This window comes from Anabrus simplex, chromosome 3 (assembly GCF_040414725.1).
Source record: "Anabrus simplex isolate iqAnaSimp1 chromosome 3, ASM4041472v1, whole genome shotgun sequence".
In the NCBI taxonomy this organism is placed as follows: domain Eukaryota; kingdom Metazoa; phylum Arthropoda; class Insecta; order Orthoptera; family Tettigoniidae; genus Anabrus; species Anabrus simplex.
Window position 1 is genome coordinate 115,563,878 of NC_090267.1, and position 24,445 is coordinate 115,588,322.

The 24,445-nt window shown below is 41.3% G+C and overlaps 1 protein-coding gene across 1 annotated transcript in view; it reads right to left on the reverse strand.

Annotated features, from left to right (window-relative positions):
• The window catches only part of LOC136866679 (calpain-D), a 137,578-nt gene extending 116,871 nt beyond the window's left edge, over positions 1 to 20,707 (reverse strand). Inside the window, exons 1-2 of the mRNA XM_067143793.2 lie at positions 20,679 to 20,707; positions 11,920 to 14,449 (exon numbers count right to left, since the gene is read on the reverse strand). Of these exons, the coding sequence (XP_066999894.2) occupies positions 11,920 to 14,449; positions 20,679 to 20,707 (2,559 nt within the window). The remainder of the gene's footprint in view (positions 1 to 11,919; positions 14,450 to 20,678) is intronic.
• Between the last annotated feature and the right edge of the window lie 3,738 nt (positions 20,708 to 24,445).

Here is a 24,445-nt window from a genome sequence, read left to right on the forward strand (position 1 = left end):
AGAAATGAAACCAGGTGGGGAGGGACAGACACAGAGCAGTTTGAAGGGTTTGAAAGAGTGAATCAGTTCAAGTAATGTATTTGGGAGGAATAGTCACGAAAGATAATGTAGTACCAGTAGAGATTAAGGCAACATATGCTATTATAGTTTCCATAATTTGTTGCGATCGTCAAACTTCTCAAGGCAGCTGAAGTTGACAGTGTATAGAACGATTATAAAACCTGTAGTTATGTACGAAACGGAAACATGGACAATTACACAACAAATTAGAAATGCTTTGAATGCATGGGAACGAAAATTGTTGAGGAAGATGTATGGTGCAGTACGGTATACGAGAAGGGTGGCTGGAGAATTAGGACCAACAAAGAGCTGTATGAACTCTAAGAATCCGTCAATAACTGCAGATATGAAGATTAGAAGATTACGGTGGTTGGGACATGTGCAGCGAATGGAGGAACAGCGAGTGGCAAGGAAGGTGTTAGCTACCAAGCCCGAGGGAAGCCCTCAGTGGGATGACCAAGATTACGATTGCTGGACGATGTAGAGGTGGACTTGAGAAGACTAGGAATAGGGAACTGGAGAAGGCTGGCCGCTTCGAGAGACGACTGGAGGACATGAGTGATCGACAAGGCCCAAGTCCGTCAAGGACTGTAGCGCCGGATAAGTAAGTAAAGTAAGTAATTAAAGGAAATCGAGGAGGAATTTGGAAAGAGAATCACAATCCAAGGAAAGGAAATCAAAACTCTGGGATTTGCCGACTGTACTGTTACGGTACTAGTGGCCTGTCGCAGCAATAGCTGCGAAATTATTTCTTGTTTCATTGTTTTGCCAGCATTATGATATGATATAGCATAGGCCTATGGGTTATTTAGCAAACCGTTGCAGAGTCTTTCAAATGTCTCTGGATTAAGGCAGAAATGTATAGAATTTTCGCAACGAATTCTGTTCGCAAGACTTGAATCCATCACATAAAGCTGGCCGTATAATGCTCGGCAATTTTCAGAAGGCTGTAAATCTGAAATGTATCTGTGAATCATCCCCTGAATCTTAAAACAATAAGAATCTAATCCTGCTTAGCAGAGAAGGATTCAAAGGACACCGTACTATTATACTGCCTTATATGGTTCATTATTATGTTGCGTCATGCCTTTAAGTATGTCGTTTACTTAAGGTTGTGGGAAATAAACCAAGCCAATGTGGCAACATAAATTAAAATATCCGTTTACCATCTCAGCAGCGAAATGTCGTGCTTGGCAGTGTATACAGATTTCATTTAATAACCCTTCCCTGCATAATTCAATAGAGATTTCGTTGTAAAAGGTGTTCCGAGCCAACGGACTTTTTTTTTCATATTGCGGAAATTATTAACTCGAACCTCAGTTCGAGCTCTGACATCTGCAGTGCTTCGTAGAACAGCACGCCTTCTCGGGCGTCGTCTCCTAGGGACAAAACTCATTTCATATTTCACAAAAGAAAATCGAAAACTGTGTGGGTGGGTTTATGTGTGTGCGCTCTTCAGCATCGGAATAGAATAATACTTCGCTTTCTGCTAGGTAGCACCGCAGGATATTCAGTCAAAGTAGCCATGAAAGGAAACAGAGATCATATAAGACAGAAACACAGAATATCCATTTATCGACAATTAGTCCTTCCTTCAATGCATTCCAAATTTAACGCAATGGCGCTTTTGCTACGAAGAAATAATCAAATGTGCCATAATGACGCTGTAGATAAAATGTGTCACAATGGCGTTGTGGAATAAATCAAACATACTCTACGTGCTCTGCAGTCTCATTTAGCCAATAACGGAGTGTGGAGAACGAAAGTTATATCATGTCGATTTCCAGCAGAGAAAAGACAGAGTTTTTGTTCTATGTTGTTATGTAGTTTCCTTTGTTGTAGTTTTGAAGATGGTGTTGAGTTGTATGAATAAAATTGTGATTATGTTAAAGTAAATGATTTGTTATTGTACAGAACATTTGGCGACCGTGACAGGACTACAGGAAATTTTCATATCAAGTTAAATTAGATGAACGATGACCGAACGACGAGTACTTCGCGGCGTGTTTACTCGCGAAGTGCATAAGCTTAAAGAACTACTGAATCTTGCCGATTGTGATCACGTGGAAATTCGTAGCAGGTATGCTTCACTTGTGGAAAGATACGAGATGTTAAAACATATTGATGATGGAATCTACAAAGAACTGCTGCAAAGGGAAAACCTACAAGATATATTATAACTCCAGTTCTGTTCACGCAACATTAGTACCATGGGTTACCACTTTCATCGCCAATATCTACGCGCGGAATGACTGTCCTATGTTTATTTCTCGTAGTCGATCGTGTATCGAAAGAAACGTCTACTAAGGAACCTGACTGTCAGAACTGTTAGCCTTCTTGAAGACTGAGGTTGAAGGGAAAGAACGACTTAAACTAAGGCAAGGTTATTTTGAAGCTACTGAGAGGGAAGATCGAGTTAAGCAAGACGATACAATCAAGATTAAGAAGAGGGAAGTACCTCCAGCAGCTGCTTTAATTTCAGTAGAGGATGTTTCAGTTATAAGGGAAATAAGAACAACAGAGACATAGCGTGCGTGTTTTGTAGCAGAACCACACATCCCTCTCAAGACTGTGCTGTAGCTATTGATTGTTTTCTAAAAGAACGCCATGGGAAGTAAAAAGAAAACGGGAGCTTGTTTTAGGTGTGTGCGACAGGGACATGTCAGTGCTAAGTGTAAGATTTTTGGGAAGTATCCGTTTTGCAGAGAGAAAGATTACGCTTTGATGTGTGTGAAGACAGCCTCAGATGAACTTAAAGATGATTCAGTTTCAAATACAGTTAGCATGATAACAGTAACGAAGGACATGCCCCCCTCTAGGGACACCATGACCTTGACGTCGGTGTGGGGGCTTGTGTGCTTGCTGATCCCGAGGGCTATGCCAGTTCAGGGTTACCCATGCTAGATTGGCTTCGGTGTAGGGCCAAACTAAGGTGGTGTCCCCCGAGTTGCCTGAGAGGTGTCTGTGCTTTTTATCCTTCATTACTATTTCTACCCGTCTGTTTTCAACTTCTTAAATTTCTACCTCTTCCTGTCTAGCCACCCTCTCTGCCTTGGGTAGAATAGGTTAGTACGCAGGTCTTACCTCCCCAATCACAAGTTTCGGGTCGTGGCGAGGTGATGTATGGCTACTGGGAGAGCAGTTGTTAGCGACCCCCTCCACATACCAGGCGCCCTCTGGAGTATATAGCCTTGCATTTGGCACGTCAGGGTTCTGTCAAAGGTCATCCATCTTATCCCGCGTACTCGTGGGACCGAAAACGGAACCTCTCTCTTCTCTTTCTTCTTTCTCGAAGTGTGGCACCCTTCAAAAAACTGCGTCTAAGACTGGAAAGAAACGCAAGCGGTATACTCCAGTTCCAGTGGATTGTGTAAGTGACGAACGTCTTCCTCGATTCCTGGTTGCTTCTAGGGTCGATGGTAAAAGCTTTCTTGATGAATGTCCTTTCATGATCAGCAATTCCATCGAAGACATTGTTGCTGGTGAAGTCGACAAGATGCGCAAGCTCCGCGATGGGTCCGTACTTATAAAGACATCTACGGCTGAACAATCCAGAAGGCTACTTAAAGCTAAGTTATTCGGAAAGGTGGAGGTGAAAATCGAAACGCACCGATACCTTAACCCCTGCAAGGGAGTTATATGCCACAGGGATTTGGTTGTCTATGATACTATGATCCGGTACCTAGCACGTCGGGGTGTAACCGACGTGAAGAGGTTGAAGAGGCGTGTGGGTGATAAGCTACTCGATACGGGTGCTTTCATCCTTACCTTCGACACCGAGACCGTACCTGAACGGATTAAATAGCAATGTATCGTCTGACTGTTCGTCCGTATATTCCAGCACCAATGAGGCGTTATAACTGTCAAAAGTTTGGCCACACCTCACTGCGATGTATAGGTACGACGACCTGTAAAATGTGTGGGAAGTGCGAGCATGCTGGGGTTGACTGCACACCACCACCTGTTTGCGTCAACTGCCAGGGTGCGCATGCTCCAGTCTCAAAAGAGTGCCCCACATTAAAGCAGGAGAAGATCCAGGAGAGAAAAACGCTGGATAAGCGATCTTATCCAGACGCCCGGAGGAAGTTCAAGTCTATGGCTGCTCCAGAGTTCTCCACCTCCTTCGCTGAAAAGGTCGCAAACGTGCGGATCACTTCACAGAGTTTTGTACAGAACACCGGTACTAAAAATGCATCGAAAAGTCAAAGCCAGCAACAAAATGTGATCGAAGAAACTGAGTTTCACTAGCTGAAAAATCGAAACGTGCGTTATTGCCGACGTTGCGTGGGAAGGGTCCTTCACGGGAACGTTCGGCTGGGAAGTCCTCCCCCAACAGGGTGGGGGGAAAGACTTCCCCAAATAGGGCTGGAAAGTCCAGCCCTCCTTCCAATGCCCAGACCATAAATGAGGAGAATGTGAAACCACAGAGCTCCCTTAAGAAATCGGAGAAGTCTTCTCCAACTCAATCGGGGTTCACAAGATCCCCGAAGAAATCCGGCAAGCCATCTGCCCGTTCTCCTCCAAAAAAGACAGAAACTGTGGGCAAGAGCGAGAGGCCCCGACACCCTTTTGCTCGAACACTTTCTGGAGAACCTAGTTCTTCCAACGGAGTGCGATCTGCAACTGCATCTAGCTGAGTACGGAGCGGTACTTCTTCGCTGAAGATGTCGGAGGGAACTTGGGTACAAACGCCCCCGGTTGCCGCACCATCCACAGCTACTCTGTCTTTGAAATAAAGCCGATATCCTCTCATAGTCGTGTCGTGTCCAGGCCTGCACAGACGGATATCAACTGACGTAACTCAGCTAAGCGACAGCGATAACTTCTGTACTTCCACTGCAATAGTGCCATTGTGTATAGGTAACGCTTCGAATTTAGAGCAATCTCATGCCATTCGTTCAGTCCATTATCTGCTAAGTTCTGCTGTCTTTGTCGGTATCTTTCTTATCATCATCATCCACGAAATCCTATCATCACCAATCATATTTTTGATTCGAGAAAGTAAGAAAGCTACGTGGGAAAAGTATGTCTCTTCCATGTCACCACATACTCCGTCATCACGTGTGGACAAAACTCCGCCGTATTGTCGGAGTACGGAATGTGCCCCGAGTCCCCGGTATCTCCATTAATGGAGATATTGTTATGATTCCTTCAATCATTGCAGACCACATCGAATCACATTTCGCAGATACGTCCAGCTCTGGGAGATAAAACCCTGCATTTCTACCAATTAAGCGCGAAGCAGAGGCATACCACCTCTCTTTCGCCTCTAGTGCTTCGCATCCCTACAACGTGCATTTCACGGAATGAGAGTTGCGGAGTGCACTTGCGCTATGCAGAGACACGGCTCCTGGACCGGACAATATCCACAATCAAATGCTTTAGCATTTGAGTGACAGATGTCTCAAGGATATCCTCACCGGGCTCGATAGCTGCAGTCAGTGCGGCCAGTATCCAGTATTCGGGAGATAGTGGGTTCGAACCCCACTGTCGGCAGCCCTGAAGATGGTTTTCCGTGGTTTCCCATTTTCACACCAGGCAAATGCTGGGGCTGTACCTTAATTAAGGCTACGGCCGCTTCCTTCCCACTCCTAGCCCTTTCTTCTCCCATCGTCGCAACAATAAGACATATCTGTGTCTGTGCGACGTAAAGCAACTTGCAAAAAAAAAAAAAAAAAGGATATCCTCATCCTATTCAACAGGCTATGGAGCGAGGGAGTGTTTCCATCTCAATGGCGTGAGGGAATTGTGATACCAATTCCCAAGCCAGGTAAAGATCCAAAACTTCTGGATAGTTATAGGCCTGTATGCCTTAAAAATGGCCTTTGTAAGTTATTCGAAAGGATGGTTAACCGGCGTCTTGTGTGGGCCATGGAAAAGGAAGGTCTCTTGTTTAACTACCAGTGTGGTTTCCTCTCTCGACGGTCTGTCACTGATAATCTGGTTAGACTGGAGAGCGCCATTCAGGAGGCCTTTCTCCGGAAGGAAGACATATTTTGACCTGGAGAAAGCTTACGATACTACCTGGCGATGTGGAATTCTCTCTACACTACACCAGTGGGGATTTCGGGGAAATTTGCCAACGTTTATTAAGGACTTCATGTACCTCCGGCTCTTTCGAGTTCAAGTTTTATCTTGTGTCCAAGATAGATGTACTCATCGACAGCTTCTATATATCGGTTTCCCATTTTAAGCGGTTGACTGTCTGAGCTTAGTATTTTCGTTTTATTAATGTTCATTTCCAAACCAATCTTAGCAGAGGCAGCTTTTAATTCTTGGATCATGCTTTTAGCTCATATAGATTTTCACTTATGAGCACAATGCCATCGGCAAAACGGAGGTGGTTCAAATATAATCCGTTGATTTTTATTCCTTTATTATCCCAATGAAGGGTTTTGAATACATCTTCCAAGGCAAGGGTAAACAACTTTGGGGAGATTGTTGACACCTTGTCGAACTCCTATGCCAACTGGGATTTTATTGGTGATGAGGTCTTCGTCCACTCTGACTACCATTGTTGCTTGATCATAAATGTTTTCCAGGAGCTTTATATACCTTGAGTTTATCATGGCATTTTGAAGTGCCTTCATGATTGCCCAAATCTCCACAGAGTCAAAAGCAAAGTAAGGGCATAAAATGCAGATTGACACAAGCAAAGAAGGCCTTTCTTAGGAAAATAAATTTACTCACGTCGAACATTGATATAGGAATCAGAAAGAGATTTTTAAGACTTTCGTCTGGAGAGTGGTATTGTATGGAAGAAAATTATGGACGATAACTAGTTCAGAAAGAAAGAGAATAGAAGTTTTTGAAATGTAGTGTTACAGAAGAATGTTGAAGGTGAGACTGGTGGATCGAGTCACGAATGAAGAGATACTGAAGAGAAAGGAGAAAGATTTGGCGAAAGTTGACGAGAAGAAGAGATAGAATGATATGACACATCTTAAGACACCCTGGAGTAGTTCAGTTGGTTGGTTTTTGAGGGAAGTGTAGGCGCTAAGGACGGTAGAGGCAGACCAAGGTATGTGAAAAACAGATTCGAGTACATGTAGTATTTACGTAGAAAGATTGGCACTGTATAGGGTGGCATGGAAGCTGAACCAGACCAATTTATGGTCTGATGACCCAAACAACATGATACTGGGTAAAAACGTGCGATATTATACAAAATCACATTATCAAAACTGTTCATAATACCCATGAACCTAGAAAAAATACTGTATTCGTTACTCACGTATCGTTGCTGTCAGAAGAGTGAAGTTACGCTAATACAATTGTGTAACATGTGAATAAAAAAGATTAAAAGAATATACGAACTGATCAACAGAAACATGACTAATTGAATACATTTCCGCTTTGTTCGTTACTGTAGTTTTCAACGGGCGAAAATATATTATATTTCACAAATAATAATAATAATAATAATAATAATAATAATAATACTAATAATAATAATAATAATAATTGTACCGTGAGGTACACCTCTATGCCGCACATTTAAATCTTGCGCCTAAAAGAACTCCTCTACTGGAGGAACCGTAAACTTGAAACTAGACCTACAGTACTTAAACCGTTACTCAGAAGATGTCACTACAGAAATCTGATGAAATTTTGTTATTTTGAAGTTTCCGGTTCTGTATGAATTTCTATTTGTTTTGTTTGGGCTTCATCAAGAAGTTTGGACTTTCCTCAATAGATCTCACTGCTAATAAACTATGATCATGCACCCTGGTGTGAAGTGGAAGAACTTTTGATTTGAAGAAGTTTTGTATTCATAAGGTTTTTTTTTTTTACTAAATGATGTTCATTTATTTTTGGGTTAGCAATATTTATTTTTTCTTTCCGCCAGTTTTGAATCTAGCCAATCCCTACTTTCTGTAATTAATTTTCCGTCTATCACAGGCTTCTTCCTCGATTCTGAGTGTTACTTTTGAATTTAACCAATAAAGTGAGAGGGTGTGGCTGGTTTATTCATGAAAGGTCTCGAACTTTCCCCGTGGGTTTATAAACTACGGATTTTCTCGTCTCTTGCCCAATTCATCGTCAGCTTACTAAGTGTGTGTGTCAAGCAGGAGGCGGGAGGCACCTCTTTCATCAGGCAGCAGTTCTTCAACAAGGTAATGGCCATCTAACATCTTACTTTTTTGCTAGCTTCGCAGTTTAACTCGAGGGAAAGGTTTGAAACTTTAACTATGTAACCAACTTCTTTAAAATGTAAATGTCCTTTCAGCGTAGGTAAAAATTTCATAAATCTTTAACTGCAAATCGGGGATAGAGAGTGATGTACCCTCTCGAGCTCCCCTTCATCTTGGTTTGAGGTTGACTACGTTTATTGTTATTTTTCATTCTGTAATGTGGTAAATTACTTTCTTATACGAGTCACCTCCATAAGTTTGGGAATAGCCCCTGTTTTATCGGCCTAGTGCCCCTTAGGTTTTAAGAATGCATGTTTAGGAGTGCAAGTACTCGCCTCCGTTCAATTTGTGTTTTGGGCCATTTACTTAACCTGTTTCTTTCCGCAACGGCCCAATAGGTTGGGTAGAAGATACCCCTGTTTCAAACTGGTAATTAGTTCCTTGTAAGGCCTGTGATTAGTATATTTTCATGTAATGTTGCCTTGAGTAGGCTTGGAAGAACTGAGAGCACGTTAGCTCTTTTCAAGTGTTGTAAAAGTGCCTCTGGGAGGCTTGATATTGTGTGTTGGGAGCAAGCGCTCCATGTATTGAGGGATTTCTGCCCTTGTGTAAATTTGTGCTCTTTGTAAATTTGAGCTAGGAGCTCGAAAAATTGTAAAATTAGGGGCTTGTAGCCCAAGAGAGTTAAAGTACTGTAATCTTGGATTTTTCTATTTTGTCATTGTTATCTCACTAAGTGAGAATTTGTTATCTTGTTGCTTTTCAAAAATATAGCCTTCCATTTCAGTTTTAAATTCTTTCTTGACATTGTAGTTAGACCCATTCACCCCGGCACCTTCTTTCACCTCTGCGTTCCACGAGAAACCTCGTAACAATAATAATAATAATAATAATAATAATAATAATAATAATAATAATAATAATAATCACTTCGGTATTAATTCTTTTACAAGAAAGCAGACAAATTGTATCAGCAATAAACCGGATTTATGGTCCACCAATAAGCGATACCTCCTGAATGTATATTCTTAAATTATCTTGTGTGATAATTCAAAATAATCTTCTCCGAAACTCTTCTTATTACTATTAGTACACCATTGCATTAACATAAACTAAGGTAATCGGAATAACTTTATTTTTAATTCACAGCCTACAAGATTTAGCTTACTCTGAGCACTCTTCACTTGTACTGCAAACAACCTACTCAGGTTCAAGCAGCTGTTGCAGTTCTTGAAAATCGTTTTGAAGTTATAACTATGGCTAAACCAGAACCATCAAAGTTGTGTATTGGCTGTGCTTCTTTTGAAGAGGATGTTTTAGCGATATTGGATAAATGCACCAGTGGACTAGAAAATTCTGACAATGACAATACTGATTACACACGAGGTGACCATGGATCAAGTTCAGACTTATAGATGATCTTCAAATTAAACGATATTTTAGCTTTCGTTCGAGATGAATTGGGAAAGAACGTATTTATACATTTCATCTTGGTGTTATGAGTAAGATATATTTTAATATTTCAAGTGTTTGCATGAATAACTGTGTGAAATAGGTATCGAAAGTACCTAAAATGTAAGATGTGCTGGTTTCCGCATAACTTTATTGTTTGAATAAATCACTTCATAATTTTGTTGTTGGGACCTTTATTGATATAGCGATTACACAATTTGAAATGTTTTGTCCGTCTTTAATCAGTTCATTTGAACATTTTTGACATACTTGATAGAAGTAGACATTAGCTATGTGATATTTCAAAACAGTATTAGTAATTGTCCTACGGAGTTGTTTCTTAGTGAAATTAGGACAAATGATTGGAATCGATAATAACGAAACACAGTATTGTTGATCTAATGACGTTTTTCAGAAATTGAAAACCTTATTCAGCCTTAAACATGAGCGGTCCCCAGGACCTCACAACACCGGTTATATTCCACAAGTGTCACGACGCTGGCTGAGGGTTAATGCCCATAGCCAAGTCATCGTAGGTCAAGGTGGCAGCAAACTAATTTACATTAACTTACTGGTCGATGACCTAGATGTCAGGCCCGTTAAAACAATACCGATCATCATTAACTTACTATTTGAGGGTTCATTTTCTCTTATTTCACTTTGAATCTGGTGGAGCGGGAAGGGTCCCAGAAAGAGAACGGTGAAACTAGACATTGCGAGCTAAACGTTTTAATTTGAATTACCATGAAATAAACTCAGGTCAGCTATCCGACAGCTATCACTAGACTTCGGAATTATATACCGTATAAATCACCAATATAGGCATGCAACTATGTTGCAAAAAGTGCTGAAATAAAAGTATGCACTTATTTTCATGCTACTGAACCCTTTTATGAAATGTAAACGTAAGATTCCCTAACTAGACTCACGGGATTCACCCACACCACTGCATAAAATCATGATCATGAATAAAAACTGAACGAAAACAAAAGATCGCACTCTACTTACAGCTCGCGGCTGTTCCACTAGTATAAACTATCCGAGACGTATCAGTGTTCACTGTTAAAACATATGCAAACGAGACAGTCGTGTTAATCAATTCACATGATGAATCATAATCAGTAAGGCTGTAACAAACCCGTGTAAGAAAACACACTTAAATACACATTCCTCTTTCCTTTTACACTGCACACCCTATTTTTCCTGTCCATAATTTGCTTCGCAGTACACTAGAGCAATATTATCCACATTTTCTTGATTAAATCTGTGGCGTTTGTCTGCTAAAATTAGCTTCAATGCGGAGAATAATCCCTCTACATTCACGGATGTGACAGGACACTACATGAATTCGTGAGCGCACTCTGCGTTCTTGTCTTGATTTTTCCTTGAAATCTTAAAACAGCTGTAATGTTCATTCAAAACAAGGCCATTCATTCCGTAAGAGTTCACGACATTAATTACTTTACAATTTCTTGAATACCGATTGTAAAGCATGCATAATAAAAGTCGAAAACATGCACAATAAACTCGAAATTTGAAATGTATGCACTAATCTCAAATATATTCACTATTAATCTTAATAATTCGTCCAATTCCACTTTCAAACGCACTTCCTTGTTGGTTTTGGAGGTCTACATATCGGCAAACAAAATATGCATTTGCATACATGTCTAAGTGATCACACATATATTGCTCACTACATGATTAGAAAATAAAACATTAACAATAACTTACTTTACAACCACGAACAGGAAATATCCTCCTCGGTCACTTCTGAACTCCGTACGCGAGAAAGGAAAGACAATGACAAAACAGGTAGTAATCAACGAAACAGATAGCAACGCGCGTAACAGTGTGGAGTTGCCATAGAAACATACATAGAACTCTCCATCTAGGACTGGGAATAAACCGATCCTGGTCTATAATTATGTTAGGGTCCTTCTCCAGCGTTCACCCGAGGTGAAGTACGAAACTCTACTGTTAAGGTGGTCGACCCACTTCACCCCTATGTTGTCAGTAACTGCATGCACCACATTCCAATACCTTAAACGGCTCTTAAATTCGTAGAAAAGCCAAGAATCTAGACAGGGCGGAAAACTACAGTACCAACCTCTAGTCTACTTTACAACATAGTAGTGTTGGACTGAAAATATTTTGACCATTTGATAAGAGCTTCATTCATGGCAATTTCCCAATTTGTCAAGGGTATATTTTATTCCTCTGAAGGGGCAAGATCAACACAATCAACAACAGAACTGAAATTTGTGCTTACCTCTCTGCAGTATTGAACAATGCGCTCCCACTTCTCGAGCGCCTCCTTCTCTTCAATATGGCGAAGGTCTTCCATCAGCTCACTCTCTTGTTTGAGAACGGCCGTTGTGATGGCGCTCGCAATTGCACCGTTCAGAGGCACTGAGCTGCCAGGGGATGGCGTTGCTGGAAGCTTCCCGTTGCTCATCACTGAACCAGAGGAGAGACAACGAGAGCTCTGGCACATCTCACACGACATGGCCGCCGTGCGATTCTCGAACGTGCACAGGACACACTGCCACGACGTCACTGTTACATGCTGCTCAGATCCACGAGGACTGCGACTACCAGACTGATGCTGGGGGATTGCTAGGGACACGACTGCATGATCTCCCGTACTGTCCCTGCTGATATTACTGGATCCCGAGGAGGCACTTGATCTATGGTGGTGATGATGGTGATGACGAACCATCACACCGTTACTCCTTGACGATGACTGTGAAGGCGTACGCCGACTAGCAACAGCGTTTGAGTGCCGCTGTTTAGGGATAGCACCACTACCTGGCACTCTCGATCCTCCACCACCAGCACCCAACCGTGAAGATGATTGTCTTGGGGATGGACTTCTAGACCCACTAGAGGTCGTCTTAGGAACCTCTAACAGTTTTTTGGTGGTCTTACACACCATACACGCCTGAGCACTGAGAGGATTTTTTAATGTGCACTGAACACACGACCAGAACTCACCTTTACGTAGAGTCATATCTTCAACAGTAGTTATACTGCGCAATTTTGAACCACCACACACAACGCATGCATTATCCGCACCAGAATTCACTAACGTGCACTTTTTGCAGGTCCATTCTTGTTCTGCTGCATTTGGACTAGCACCTTCTCCAGGTAAAAACTGGAAATCGTCCTCGAGATCCTGTTCCAGGGTTGCTAAAGTTGCAGTAGGAGGCCCTGGGAGAGCTAGCGCTAAGGGGTCATTATTGTTTATCCCTTCAGATCCTTCAGATTCCTGAGAACTTTCCCTCTTTGTCGGGGTATACCTTACACTATCTTTAGTTACTGTAATTAGACTAGGCTCTGTTAAAGAAGGCGGAGAGCGAACTGAATTACAGATATCACAGCTATCCGACCACAGTGGATTGTATGCGTACGAACACTTAGTACAGGTCCACATTCGGTCAAAAGAAGACGAGGAGCCAGCCAGACTCGAAGATTCTGAAGATGTATTCGAAGACGAGGATGAGTTAATATTCTGATTTGCCTGGACTGGCGATGAAGCTTTAAGAGAAGAAATGTTTCCGTTGGTTACTTTGGTTAGTTCCGAAACATCTAGTGCAGGAGGAGGTACCATTCGTTTTTTAACACCTACTAACTTCCGCGGTATTGCAACCGAATGCCGAATATTCTGTTGCTGAGTATTAGGATCCGTTATCCCTATATAAGAATAACGTGTACCAGGTCTACTAGACTGAAACTGCAGGTTTAGATTAACAGGAGATCGAATAGGAATATTACCCTGAGTGTCTGTTTCAACCATACTTCTCCTATTTGCAACAGCTTTACTACGGTCCAATTCACTCCCTGTGGAGTGCATCTCCGAGAAAGAGCGACGATACATTGGTCTAGACCAAGTAGAATCTCCACTAGAATCAGCTTCATTGCTATTCAAAGGTGGTAATACTTGCCGCGGCACATTCGGCTGATTTCTAGACGATGATATCTGGTCCATGTCCATATTTCTATTTTCTTCCCAATCTGGGACGGTGATCACAATTCCATTGCGTGGCAGAGTAGTGGGTAATGATCCAGAACTGGTAAGAGAGCTGGCGGAAGAATTAGATCTCCGCGGAGTCTCGCACACTTCACAGCGCTCCACTGCCGTAGAATTATCCAAGGTACATCTTTGACACGTCCAAGATCTTCTATGAGACACAACTTTATTAGGGAGTTTAATGAGATCTTCGTCCCTCGCAGTGAAGTTCTGTACACTAGCACTATTAACATCATCAATTTTATTACTATCACCACTAGCACTTTCTACTATTAAACTCGTTGGTCTTCGGAACATCCCTCCAACGCCGAGGGATTTCGGAATGATCGGACTGGAGGAATCAAGCAGCAATTTTTGCACAACAGATCCGTTAGAAAGAGATCGGCTCACTTTAGACTTGACACGTTCATACACTGATGGATTCTGACGTTTAGGAGACCTATTCTGCGGCGAAGGGTCGGCAGGGAGGGGGACCTCGACCGGAGTGAGTGCCGGTCCTTGCCCCCAGGGGGCAGGGTCCTCCGACGCCATCACATTGTTGTGTAGGCGCGAATTGATGCTAGCGCATGCTGCGCACTTCGTAGTTACGCTTACGTTAAGGAAGCGGCATTGGAGACAGAGCCAGCCGTGCGCCAAACTGGGAGCGCTGGCGGCGCGGACCAGCGAAGGCGGCCGGGCCACAGGGTGCGAACCCCACGTCGAGAAGCGCTTCTCATCCCCGCGCACCGGGCTTAGGTCCAGCTGGAACGGTTCCTCCGCCGCATCTCCACTGAAATAAAGAAGAGAGAAGCACATTATTATATTATTATTAGAAGGGAGAAACACATTATATTATTATTAGTCAAGAGTGTTTAAAAGTAGTAACTTGTTTCACAGAGTAGAGAAGTGCCTGAATTAGTTTCTAAAATCGTCCTTGTGATGAAATGTTTTAGAATAGGGGTTTCCAATTAGTAAGGGGTGGAGGGCCACATTCGCAACCTTAGGCATGATCGCGGACCATAGTTAATAACAGGACAATTTTCGTAAAATTCCGCAAATAGAACAGAGGTGTCAGTATGAAATAATATGCACAGTTCAATTGAAACGAAGGTTTAATCATTTTAATTACTTACAACGATATTTTACAAGTTCATAAAAGAGCGAAATTAAAAATAAAGACTATTATACCCAGGGCAAAGCCTCCGTGGCTCAGGCGACAGCGCGCCGGCCCATCACCGCTGGGTTCCGTGGTTTAAATCCCGGTCACTCCATGTAAGATTTGTGCTGGACAAAGCGGAGGCGGGACAGGTTTTTCCGGTCATATTTCATTCCAGCAACACTCTCCAATATAATTTCATTTCATCTGTCATTCATTAATCATTGCCCTAGAGGAGTGCGACAGGCTTCGGCAGCCGGCACAATTCCTATCCTCGCCGCTAGATGGGGCTTCATTCATTCCATTTCTGACACGGTCGAATGACTGGAAACAGGCTGTGGATATTCATTTCATACCCAGGGCAACTGAATTTTGAAGATCACCCAACAATGTCAGTTATTTGAATTTATATTTGACAAATGACAGGGAAATAAATACTTAAAGACAAACTGAAATGTAGTAGCAGTCAAAACAAAACTTAGAAAAGGATAATTTAATGTAAGTAGTGTGAAGGGAACATTGACATAAGGTTGTAAGAGCCTAAAATCCCAGCAATTTACTTCCAGGTGTACTTCCCTGAAAATTTCTTCGAGTGTGCAGCGCTGAGTATCAACCAGTACTACCAATGAGAGAAGAATGAAGAACTGAAACCGCTTCTTACACCAATGGAAATTAAAGTATTTCTTGGTAGGGCCTATTCATTGTATACTAAGTTGCATAAAATCTCCACAGAGAGGTTGGCATGGAATTCAAGAATTTGTATGAACCCCGCAGCCATTTTTATAATAATTAAGACCCTGGACCGGCATTAGTGTGGGCTCATTCTCCGCCGAACTTTGGATTTTAATTTTTTTAAATAACAAATGATCTACTCACATCGACTGAATACTTAAAAACAGAAGATAATATTAAATAATGAATTAGTTCCGACTTGGGTCTATATAAAGGATATAAAACTTAATACATTTTTGAACGAGCTATGAAGTTGTTTGTTTATTGTTTTTTTTTTTTTTTTTTTTTTTTTGTTGCAAATTTTCTTCATTTATTAAAATATATTTTAAATGCTCTCGCGGGGCGCCGATAGGAAAACCCTGTTTTAGAAAAATTTAAATACTTTTCCTTCCTAACAGCAAGCCCAAGACCAAAAGTAAGAGCCTGGCACGAATGGACGCAGTGCCTGACTTACCTAAGGCATTGTGGTCAAAACACCACACTCTTAAACTGTAAGTCCTCGAGGGAAAAACAGTATTAGCAGTAACATAGTTGGCCAAAGTACTATCCTACTGACTGATCCAGTTGGGCGTGTGGTTAGGGTTACGTAGCTGTGAGCTTGCATTCGGGGGATGGTAGGTTCGAATCCCACCTTCGGCAGCTCTGAAGATGCTTTTCCGTGGATTCCCATTTTCACACCAGGTAAATGCTGGGGCTAATTGAGGCCACGGGCTGGTACCTTCCCATTCCTAGCCCTTCCCCACCCTTTCTTCGCTGTAAACATGTTAGTGCGACGTTAAACCATCACCACTATCCTACTGTATAATCAACTATTAACAGAAGCTTAGTGGGTTAGAATGATCTTAATACACGCAGTTGTCGATACGTGCATCCGGGGTGTTTAATGCAATTTTACTGAATACTGTATATTTCTGGCCACGAAATTAACTCTAAAATAAAGTGCACTACATTACTAGTTAATGGCACGGCTCTCAATCATCAGATATACTTCAGATAAATTAGTTCACCCTAATATGATTAAAAATGCATAGTAAATGCTCCGAATGTGTGCGCCATACAGCATACTGACATAGCATTTTAATTACTAATAACAACGTAAATATTCTGCAGCTTTTGGGCTAGATACTAAGTAATGATATGGCTTTTTAATTACTAAAAACGTAAATATCTGTAGCGTTTGTGCAACACACATGCGTACAATCTTGTCGACTGCCATACAATCATACGACATTGAGCTATAAGAACTTTTTAAAACAATCTTTTCCCGTAAAACCAGTTACATGTTCATCCAATTAACAAGAAATTAGGTGTTCCCTTCCAATGCAATACTGATCTATAGAAGTTTAAAAATTCTTAAGTAACCTTCCTTCGATGAGTTTAAAATAGCCATTTTTCAGTTAATTTCACTCTCTATGTTCTGACGCAATGTGGGCGGGGGGGAGGGGGGCTAGAATGGCAGTCACAGTATTCCCTGCCTATCCTCAGAGGCCCCAGGGGCTCTTAACTAGGGAGCGTGGGTTGGCGACCACGGGAACCTTAGCAGAGTCCTGGCATTGCTTCCACTTACTTGTGCCAGACTCCTATCCTATCCTATCCTATCCTATCCTATCCTATCCTATCCTATCCTATCCTATCCTATCCTATCCTATAGTATCCGACTTCCTTTGATTATATTAGACACGTTTGCGAAATTACTAACTCGTTTGACAGAAGGCACTTCGGGTTTAAGAAAGGTTATTCCAGTGAGTCTCAACTTGTAGGATTCCATCAATATATTACAAATATGTTTGATTCAGGAGGTCAAATGGACTGTATCGCTATGGACCTATCCAAGTCTTTTGATAGGGTAGATCATGGGAGATTACTGACGAAAATGAGGGTTTTTGGACCAGACAAAAGACATTGAGTGGGTGGGTAAATTTATAGAAAATGGAACTCAGAGAATTAAGGTAGGTGAAGTGTTACATGATCCTGTAATGATTAAGAGGGAGGTCCCATAGGGCAGTATTATTGGATCTTTATGTTTTCTTATATATACGGGGTGTTTGAAAAAGGACTCCCTAGTTTTAATGTGTCCTAGAATTTGTACAAAGTGACATACACTATTCTAGTTTGTGGTATATTCAGTCCAGGCGTGCGGTGCAGTGCAGTGCAGTGCAGAACAGAGGAAACAAACAGCACTGGCGTCGTCTCAAGGCGATGCAGACCTGCTAAATGCAGGAGAGCCAAACTTGGAGAGTTGATGAATCACACACCACAAACTAGAATAGTGTATGTCACTTTGTACAGATTCTAGGACACACAAAAACTAGGGAGTTCTTTTTCAAACACCCTGTATATGTATGAGTAAAGAAGTGGAATCACATATAAGGCTATCTGCGGATGATGATATACTGTATGGAGTGGTAAAAGTAGCAAATGAGTTGTAGCTTTGTAAGCGACTGAAGAGGGACCTAGACAATGTTGTGAGATAGACAGAGGACAATGGTATGCTGGTAAATGTGATTAAAAATCAGGTTGTAAGTTTCACCCAGAGGAAAAGTCCTCTCAGTTTTAATTACTGTGTTGATGGGGTGAAAGTACCTCACGGGGGACAATGGAAGTACTATGGTCGTCTGATGATAAGTCGCGTGGATACGGGGTAAGTGCTGTGAGAGGTAAACACGGCTACTGCGAATGCGCCTATCTCAAGTCTCAAGGCTTGACAATAAACATATGTTCCATCCGTGATGACTCTTGCGAACTGAGGTGAGGTTGTGAAGTTTCGAAGCGATAGTGCAATCGTGCTTTAGTTACACATGTACTGTAAGTACTGCATAATGAACAGTTTAATTATGAACATGCATCTGTTTTAGAGAGCTCGCACCGTACCCACACGCTGCCACGGTGTTTGTATCAGGAATGATGATCTTCATTGGGGTGATCATATTAGCGAGATTGTAATGAAAGGTTAAAAATTTCTTCACATGGTTATGAGAGTATTTAGACGTTGTAGTAAGGATGTAAAAGAGACGGCGTACAAGTCACTGGCAAAACCCCAATTAGAGTATGGTTCCAATGTATGGGACCCTACGAGAACTGAACAAAATCCAAAGGAAAGTAGCACGATTTTTTCTGAGCGATTTCCGACAAAGGAGTAGTGTTACAAAAGTACTGAAAACTTTAGGCTGGGAAAACTTGAGAGTAAGGAGACGAGATGCTCGATTATGTGGCATGTTTCGAGCTGTTAGTGGAGAGATGGTGTGGAATGACAGTAGACGAATAAGCTTGTGCGGAGATTTTAAAAGTAGGAAAGATCATAATAGGAAGATAAACTTGGAATTCATTCGAGAGGACAAATTGGGGCAAATATTTATTTATAGAACAAGGGTTAAGGGATAGGAATAAATTAATAATCAAGGGAAATGTTCGATACTTTTCCAAGTTCTTTGAAGACGTTTAAGGAAAAGCTAGGTAAACATCTGATAGGGAATTTGCCCTCTGAGCGACAGCCCTAAATGCAGATCATTGATAATTGATTGATTGATTGATTGATTGATTGATTGATTGATTGATTGATTGATTGATTGATTGATTGATTGATTGATTGAATGAAGGCACTCAAACACATGATTTCCCTATAATCTTCCCGTTCAGCTTTATATAATCAGAGGAAGTTCGGCGTTTCATCAAGCGGACTAAACACGCATCTTTGAGCATTCTAATTGGTCAACATTGTGTTCAAGGCTTCGCTACAAAGAATGGTGGCTGTAGTTGGTGCGATCTGTAGCAAAAACAATGATATGAAAATTAATACTCAAGTCGTAGAAGTGGCGTCATTTGAGAAGACCTAGATTTAGGCAGCAAGACTACGACGATTATTAATATTAATATTTTTCATCAACATCATCAATCTCCACTGATCTGTATTTAGGGCTGTCGCCCAGGAGGCAGATTCTCTATCACTTTTTAACTAGTCTTTTCTGAAATGGTTCCAAAGAAGTTGAGAATTTAGTGAACATCTCTCTTGGTTATTTATTCCAATCCCTAATTCCTATTCATATACACAAATATTTTACCCAATTTGTCCTCTTGAATTCCATCTTTATCATCATTTTCCTAGTTCCCTGTGTATCTTGTTTATTTGTCTAGAAATGTCATACTACATCATCTCTCCGCTGGCAGCTCGGAACATACCACTTAGTCGAACAGCTTGTTCGTCTTCTGATTCTCCTAGATTCCTACAGATGTCAGAAGCCTACCGTAATTAAAGGGGAAAGGTTTTTTGTTGCTTTATCGGACGGGAAATACTGAAACCTGACGCCCATAAATTAATGAATTGTGGCAACGAGAACTGTTCCTTTTTGAAAGGTTTCGCGCATGCGTATTAACTTGTCACTCACGCTCTAAGCCCTATGGAAATATTTTTCATGAGAGACAGTCATAATCACAGTTGATAAAATTGATTTTAACCTAAATCTCAGCCAAACTGTACTTATTTCAGTAAATTAGTTAGCCTGCAGTCTAGTAGTCGTATCCCCCTATCGTCAGAGCACCCCGACAGTCCAGTGAACGTCACCACCCGGACTCGCCCATTGAGACTTGTAGCACATGCTGCATCAATGAGATGTGATCAGGAGCATATTATGAAAAGACTCGGAATAATTCGTTGAAAGTAATTCTTTGCTAGATTTAGACCGTTATGTGAACTAATTTATGAACAGTTTAAACTTTATGTTGAGACAGGCGAGTGTTAAGTAAAATTGAAAAAGGCGGTTCGAAGCAGTAGCCAGCTACGGAATGGAGAATAAGCTGTTTCAAAGATGATTTAATCGAAAGTGGCGGTAAGATTATCCGCTATTCCTTGTGTGACGTCAGTTTTAAGTTTTCCTTCACAAGTTGCTTTACGTCGTACTGACACAGATATGACGATGGGGCAAGAAAGGGCTAGGAATGGGAAGGAATCGGCCCTGGCCTTAATTGAGCTTTAAAGTAGATGGAAAACACATAATAGTCAGAAAAGTTCAACATATTATGTAATGCATTACAAACAAAAGAACTTCGTAGGAAGGCTTTGACACAGTCGTTCATGCAGACATCTTTGCAGAGGGCAGAAGAGAACAGCAAGAAACGGAATACATTCTACACTGACTTTGCAGCAGCCTTTGAACTATGCGGCATTTCCCTTCATAAAATAAATATGCTTTCAATGAAGAACTTCTTTGAAGAGTACACAAAAGGATCCGTCCCGGATGAGAGCACTCTGCGAAAGAATTACTTGCAGCCAATATACGAAGCCAACGTAGAAAATATTAAAGTAGTATTAGGAGAGCACCCTGTTTGTTTTATTTTTGGATGAAACACCCGATTCTGTCTTGAGAGCTGCTCTGAATATCCTTGTGATGCCCCGTGTCAGGAGAGCCGTCAAAGTGAACGTTGTTTGCAATGTATTAATTGCAGTCAACACTACAGGCGTCCTGAAGAATTTTAATGACTGCTGCTTCTGCTGCTTCTGCTGCTTCTGCTGCTGCTGCTGCTGCAAGTTCGGCCCTCAGAAATACCGTACAAGAAAATATCGCAAGTTGTTACTGACCAGGTACCATTCATTATGTCAGCATTTGGACAGTTGAAACATCTGTGTCCCTATGATCACCACGTAACCTGGGCCATAGCCTCGCACCGTCCATAATGCAGCGATGAGCGTGTGGGGTGAAGGAGATCCTCGGACAGGAACACAGTCTCCTGGGTTAGCCCAAGAAATGTTGGAATTTTCAATAGAAACGGCATGTAGATAAAGTTAGAGGAATTAAACTCGGTAAACTTCTCTGTCTAAAAGCTACAAGAACGACTTTAAAAAACTATAGTTTTCCATAAAATGTAAGTAGTATGGCACTATCGGTTAAATCTATAAGCCGGAGGCTGCTTGATCCTCAAAAAGCACAACCAAAGGTTATGAGGTTATAGAGAAACAGTAAAAACCGATGACGGCGCCATGATGTGGACACATATGCACAGAAATGGTGCCCCGATATAAACAAAGCATAAAGTCCTCTCACCTCCTCGCTTAACACATTACTGCAGGTAGACAGCCCGCTACAAGACCGCTGTGACTGAAGTGGGTACAGAAGTGGATGTATACCAATACATACACTGTGCCTTCAGCACTACCCCTTCACTCCCTTCCCTCGTTTTAAGTACTGGAGTGGGGTAGTGTTGCTTGTTTATGTCGGGACACCATTTCTGTGTATGCGTGTACAAGGCACGATGAGGTAGTTTGGCACTGATTTTGAAATTAAATAATAATAATAATAATAATAATAATAATAATAATAATAATAATAATAATAATAACAACAATACCTCGATAAGGACTCGATAACGGCAGAAATGTTGAAATGGGAGGAACCGGAAATTTTAGACGATCTTCACCAAATCATCAAGGATATCTGGGAGAAGGAGACAATCCCAGAAGAATGGAAAACAGCACTTATCCAGCCGCTGCATAAGAAAGGGTACAAACAGGATGTCAAGAACTATAGGGGCGTGTACCTCCTCCCGATCGCCTATAAAATCCTCTCAATACTGCTTCTTAATAGAACAGAGGCGAATCTGGACCAACAACTAGAAGAATACCAAGCAGATTTAGGAAAAGCCGCTTCTGTATCGAACAAATATTCAACCTAAAGTCAATACTCCGCCAGAGAATGTTGAGTGGTAAGAAAATTGTAGTGTCGTTTATAGGCTTCAAAAAAGCCTTCGATTCGGTGGACAGAGAGACCTCGGATAAGATCACTGAGGAATTTGGAGTCAAAACCAAACTGGTAAATATAGTCAAAGAGACCCTAACAGGCATAACCTCCAAGGTAAAACTCTTCACACCAGGCATATGCTGGGGCTGTACCTTAATTAAGGCCACGGCCGCTTCCTTCCCATTCTCAATTCATAGTATTTATCAGTCATTAATAAATCACTTTGGGAGTGGCGACCCCATCGTATTAATAGCGTATATATATGATTCATTCATTCATTCATTCCCTGACCCGATCAATGAATGGTTGTAGGTTTTCATTTTCAATAATAATAATAATAATAATAATAATAATAATAATAATAATAATAATAGAGAACACATTTGTCTTTCATTTTCGGCACGGTGACGACCGCTCTGACATCACACCAGATTTATTATTTTCTCTATCATGGCAAGCAAACTGGTTATTTTAATGGAAACGGGAACAGGAAATATTTCTTAATCCATCTTCACCATGGAGAATAGAAAAAAGTTACTCATGTGTTTCAACAGATTTTGACGCTTCCTTTATTTAATTTCACAGGACTTTTAGCAGGATAATATTACAAAAGCACGATTTTTAAAAATATTTGATACTTTATGTAGACTGCAGGATAGGGAGTTGGAAAGGAGTGTCCTGAAAAAAAATGATAAACCACGGAAAACCATCTTCAGGGTTGCCGACAGTCCGGTTCGAACCCACTATCTCCCGGATGCGAGCTCACAGCTGCGTGCCCCTAACCGCACGGCCAACTCGCCCGGTGAGTAAAAAACAAAACAGGAGTGAGTAAAAAACAAAACAGGATTCACAAAACAAGTAATCCTAACAAGGCCACCAACCGTCATGAGTGGAGGAATGAATTTACCGCAGAAAGAACCTAAGCGAGCACAGTATTTGCACAGCTGCCTAATAGCATAGCTTATATGGAACGTAGGTTGTTTCTGCAAAAAGCAATGTATTTATTTCCGAATAGTAACATCCCGTCAAAAACTCCATTTTGATAAAAAAATGTCACTTAGATGGATTCTGAAATAAACGATTAAATTTCCTTGTAAGTCGCGAGGGTGATGGAAATCTGAGTATGACGACAAGGACTGAGGAACAGTTATAAAATCTGTGGAACCAACCGAAATGTATGATATCATTACCAGTACAACAACCCAGAAAACGAGAGTCGAACTGCCATTAAATTTAATGAATGGCATAAATCTGCCTATCATTAAATCATTTTCAATAACAAACACCACTAGGAACAGTTTCTATTCAGCTGCCACTGCAATCGGTTATGACGAGCACATACATGCAATGAAGCTGTCAAATATGATCTGAGGACAAAAGAGTGGCCAGATGGACGGTTATAGCAGCTTGTATGACATGGGGAACCCCCATTACACTAATGACTCTTCGCCTGACAAAAGCAGAGACACAATGATATGAAAAACTTTCCACGTTACCTTTGCAACACCAGCTTAAAATATGGAAATTTATTTATGGATAAAACTGTTTACTTCACTGAGTGAAATATTCGATACTTTACGTGGACTGCAGGAAAGGGAGTTAGAAAGGAGTATCCTGGAAAAACAAGCAGGACATCTGGTCGTCCTACATAAATGAGGCAGACTTCCGTGGAAGCTACATTTTACTACAGCCTGTGCCAAATGATGGATGTAAAAAAAATACTGCATACATTAGAAAATAGCGATAGGCGAAGTATGACACTGACATCCTCACTGACTGAAGTGAACTGGGTTAGGATTTGCATCTTGAGTCTGAGCGGGTGAAAAATCAGATCATCATCGTCGTTACGCTTGAAGAACTGCTCTGTGAAAATATTTTCTGAACATAGCGAGAATATATTTAACTTGTACAATGTCCAAACGTGTCACAGAGCTCTTGCGGCCATATTTGTAAGTTATAATATTTCACATAGCTGTCTTCCCATACGTGAGTGCAGTTTGTAAGTGAAGAGATCAGTGATGAAAAAGAACTCTTTGTGAAATGAGGATATAATTCATAATGGGCCACGCAAGGGCATCTATTGGATCTTTAAATGCAGTCACTTGAAGACAGTAGACTGGAACGATTTGGAACAGTACTCCTTGCTGTAGTAAGATTTTTAAAAAAACTG